Source organism: Notolabrus celidotus, chromosome 18 (assembly GCF_009762535.1).
Source record: "Notolabrus celidotus isolate fNotCel1 chromosome 18, fNotCel1.pri, whole genome shotgun sequence".
Classification (NCBI taxonomy): domain Eukaryota; kingdom Metazoa; phylum Chordata; class Actinopteri; order Labriformes; family Labridae; genus Notolabrus; species Notolabrus celidotus.
The window spans coordinates 24102162-24106236 of record NC_048289.1 but is presented as its reverse complement, the minus strand read 5'-3'; the positions used below and the strand labels follow the sequence as shown (position 1 = coordinate 24106236).

General features: G+C 50.7%; 1 protein-coding gene across 1 annotated transcript; it reads left to right on the top strand.

The window, feature by feature from the left end:
• The first annotated feature begins 220 nt into the window (after positions 1 to 220).
• On the top strand, positions 221 to 3180 carry LOC117830568 (suppressor of cytokine signaling 3-like). Its single transcript, XM_034708762.1, has 3 exons — positions 221 to 471; positions 1252 to 1597; positions 1691 to 3180. The coding sequence occupies exons 2-3, from the start codon at positions 1469 to 1471 to the stop codon at positions 2249 to 2251; spliced, it is 690 nt and encodes a 229-aa protein (XP_034564653.1). The 5' UTR covers positions 221 to 471; positions 1252 to 1468; the 3' UTR covers positions 2252 to 3180.
• Positions 3181 to 4075: the final 895 nt, after the last annotated feature.

Here is a 4075-nt window from a genome sequence, read left to right as displayed (position 1 = left end):
GTGTATCATATGTGGAGCCTTTAACTTATTCACCTTGTAAAGGAAAAAAAATCCACCAATACCAGGAAACAGCCCAGCAAAGGTCACGCTTATTATTTATTGGCAATCTGCCACGAGAGAGCGCGAGCCCGTGTGTCTGCTCCGTGCGCGCGTGAGTGCGAGTTTATTTCCAGGAAGAACCTCTAACCGGAGGAGGGGGCGGAGCCTTCCGAATATCGGCTTTAGTCATTGGAAACAACCCACAGTAACCTTCATCCACTCCATGATCCACTCACTGTGTTTCCACGGCATGATAGCGACGCCGTCACATTCCTCAGCTCAGGAACGAGACCCCTACACTTTCTGGATACTTTCTTTGTTTGGATTTTAATGCCTGAGTTAATAATTCATCCAGCACTACTCTCGGGTAGTTTGCATAGCTTTTGCTTTGGCGACGAGCGGCTGCGGTGCGGAGCTGAACAGATCCGCGAGGTGAGTTGAAAAAGACTGAGAGAAAAAGACGTGAAATGGTCAGAAAACAGCAGAGAGAGAGAGAGAGAGAGAGAGAGAGGAGAGAGAGGAGAGAGAGAGAGAGAGAGAGAGAGAGAGGAGAGAGAGAGAGAGAGAGAGAGCTGCTGCTGTGTGTCTGCTCGGGCTCTTGATGCAGTGCTGCAGAAGTGTCATTTTGGGGGGGATTTATTCGCCTTATTATGAGTAAGTGGACCAGATTCTGCAGCAGCGGCTCTGATGCGTTATGGCGCACTGTCCGGTTACTTTAATACCGCGAGCCCTCAGAGGCTCCAGAAACCAGAACAGACGGGACACCTTTATAGTCACAGTGAAACCGGAGAATGGGGCCTCTGTGTCGCCACCGAGCATGGAGAAAGGAGGTATTTAGTAAAGGAGGGGGAGAGGGGAAAAAACGCGCCGGACTCTTTCACAGTGACCCCGTTTTTCTGAAGTCCCTTGTTGCGGTACGCCCGATCGAAGACAATTGAAAGCAATCAGGATCCAGTTGCTGTCTGGCTGCACGGTGCAGCTTCACTAGGATTCATGTAAACTAAATATAACCCGGTCTTGTCGTATGCATTTGTCACAGTCTCTATAACTGCACTTTATGAGGGTAAACCGAGAGCTGCAGAGTCCAGAGTGGCGGACTGCTCATTTATTTGTGTCCATGCTCATGAATGACAACGAGGAGGCTGTGCTGTATCAGTGCAGCTTTCTCTGCATGTGTGCATCCGTCTCTAATCTGTGCTCCTCTCTCTCCAGCTGTGTTTAGGTTCTCTCTCCCAGCCCCTCTCTGGATGCATCGGACTCCTCTCCCCCGGGGCCCTGGACCCGGTGTGTGACCCCGCCACCCTCACCCCTGTCCCCATCTCTTCCCTCTCCAACCACCCCAACCTCGCCCTCACCTCTCCACCTCGACACTCCCGTTCTTGGCCCCCTGCCTCGCGACCAGCGGGCAGAGGCAGGGGGCCATGGCGCCATGGTAGCCTCCGGCGGACGCAACTTCTTCGCCATGAGCAGTGTGAACCCTCCAGAGGGCAGGGTTCAGGGGTCAAACTTTACCCCACATCACTACAAGCCCTTCAGCTCACATGCACACTATCAGCAGGTGAGACTCACCTGAGTTTGTGGCAGAATAGCTGCACGTGTTGTTGTTTCAGTCTAACAATGTGTTCTAATGTGTTTTTTATATCCCTCTCAGGTGATGCGTGCCTTGCATAAGCTCCAGGAGAGTGGGTTTTACTGGGGGGCTGTAGGGGGCCGGGAGGCCAGCTCGATGCTGCGCTCCGAACCACCGGGCACCTTCCTGATCCGTGACTCCTCGGACCACCACCACTTCTTCACCCTCTCTGTCCAGACGGCTCGAGGTACCAAGAACCTGCGCATCCACAGCGAGGGGGGCGGCTTCTTCTTACAGCCAGACCCCCAAAACACACAAGAGCTCCCACAGTTTGACTGTGTGCTGAAGCTTATAGCGCACTACATGGGGAAAGGGCCCGATGCTGGAAGGGGCAGAGGTGGGGCGTGTGCTGGGGGCAATACAGGAGAGACAGAAATGAAGGGGCGCAGCGTGTACCTGATCCACACCGGCGGAGAGAGGATTCCCTTGGAATTGCGCCGACCCCTTTCAACATCTCTCTCGTCCCTGCAACACATGTGCAGGAGGACCCTGAACAACCAAGGCCTGGGTGGGTCTGAGCAATCAGAGCAGATCCCACACACTCTTAAAGACTTCCTGGAGGAGTATGATGCTCCGATATGACTGACAGGAACTGCGGAGGTTCATGAACCAGGTGCCTGAAGGACGCCGCAGACCAGTTCTCAACGCATACGTGAAAAATGCGTGCCATGAGACACTGACTAGCGTTAGTGTTAGAGACTAGCGTGCAGTCAGTGTGAGGTCAGGTTTCCAGTGTGACCGGCTGATTCCAGATCTGGTTTAACACTGACGGACACCAGCTACCCAGAGTCCCCCCGCCAACACGGGGTCTGGAGTTGGATTACCTCGTCCGACCTGCCTCCCGAAGCTGACCACTAGAGTGAGTGGCAGACAAAAGTGAGAGGTCAAAGGTCAATGTTTCCAATGACTGACGCAGAGCAGAGCCTCGTAGAAGATTAACCTGATTGGTAGATATTAACAATGACACAGACGACGTGATCAATAACCCGTAGGAGTTCCTCCAACATGCTTCAGAAGAAACCTCTCCTCGGTCCGACTGAGGGTAACAACACTTTGGATCACTGGACAGAAAGAAAAAGCGCTAAGAAAGAAACACGGGGGGGGGGAGGGGGGAGTGAGTGATGGAGGACTTACAGAGGAGAGACAAAGTCCAAAAAAAAGAGACCAAGAGCAGAGAACGTGGAGTATTTGTTTGTCTGTGTGTGATTTTGTGTGTGTGTGTGTGTGTGTGTGTGTGCTTTTGTGTGTTGTGGTAGCGCACACATTTCCATTGCTGCTTCCCGCAAATGTTGCCTCATAGAGGGGGAGCGGGGTGGTCATGCACGCTAGCTCAGCACGCACACACATACACACACACACACACACACACACACACACACACAAACAGGTACAGGCCCATATGAAGGTTTTGTTAGCGTGGGAACAACAGTGCGGAAAAAGCATTACAAAGCATCTTCTCATTTTGTTTGTTTCTCGGTTCTCCTCCATTACCAACTCCCTGCCCCCTCTTTTTTTTTCTCCTCTTTTTTTTTTTTTTTTTTGGAGTAGCATGTTCGCTTTGACAATGACAGAAGACAGGCTGCTGTTGCCGGGACAAAAGCTTGTTACTGAGACAAAAGCCTTGGCTCGGGACCAAACAAAACAGCAGAACTTATTTTTATCCAGAGAGGCTGGAAAAATGTCAGCGACACTGTAAAACTCCTTGGGGTGTGATGATGTTGATGATTCTGGGAGAGGGTGAGGAGAGGGGTTGAACGGAGGGGAAAGAAGAAGAAGAGCGGGAAATGGGATTAGCTAAAAGGAAACTAAAGAACTGGGGAGGGGGCTAAGGGATGGGGAGAAGGGGAGGAGACATACTGGTATACAGCTAAACAAAAACATTGACGTGATTGATGTCTCAGACTTAGAGGAAATGATTGGGCTCAACAGGACGCCGTTCCTGTAAATATAAAACCAGGCTTGCTTAAAAGGCGCAGTATGAGAAAGAAGTTCTCCCTGAGTCTTAATTCTCTCCTTTAGACCCTCTCACAGTGAATTCTTCTTACATTATCATCTCAGTCCTGTTTCTTTTTTGTCTGCGTGTGTCTGTGAAAGCGTCCGTCTGCTCTCTCCCTCCTGGTTTTCTATTGCCTCTTTTCCACAGAGCACAGTCTTTTGCTCTCTACTCACTTCAACTCACTCAGAGCTGGTACCAGTTCCTTTTTTACAGTTCATTTTCCACTGCAGATGGTTCCTGCTTACTGGCGAGGCTGGGCTCTTTGCTCAGGGAGTCAGAATAGCTTGAAACATTCAAGTTTAAAGCCACAAAAACAGTCGTAAGAAGTTTAAGTGACGTAATTTACTAATTCGACATCAGTTATGCAAGCGAAGTTGCAGTTAAAATATAAGTACTGCGATGACTTCCCC

Bases quoted from the DNA above. Each gene is read 5' to 3' on its own strand.
- LOC117830568 (XM_034708762.1), top strand. From the start codon at position 1,469: ATGGTAGCCTCCGGCGGACGCAACTTCTTCGCCATGAGCAGTGTGAAC. The intron at 1,598-1,690 runs GTGAGACTCACC...TATCCCTCTCAG, and splicing joins CACATGCACACTATCAGCAG to GTGATGCGTGCCTTGCATAA.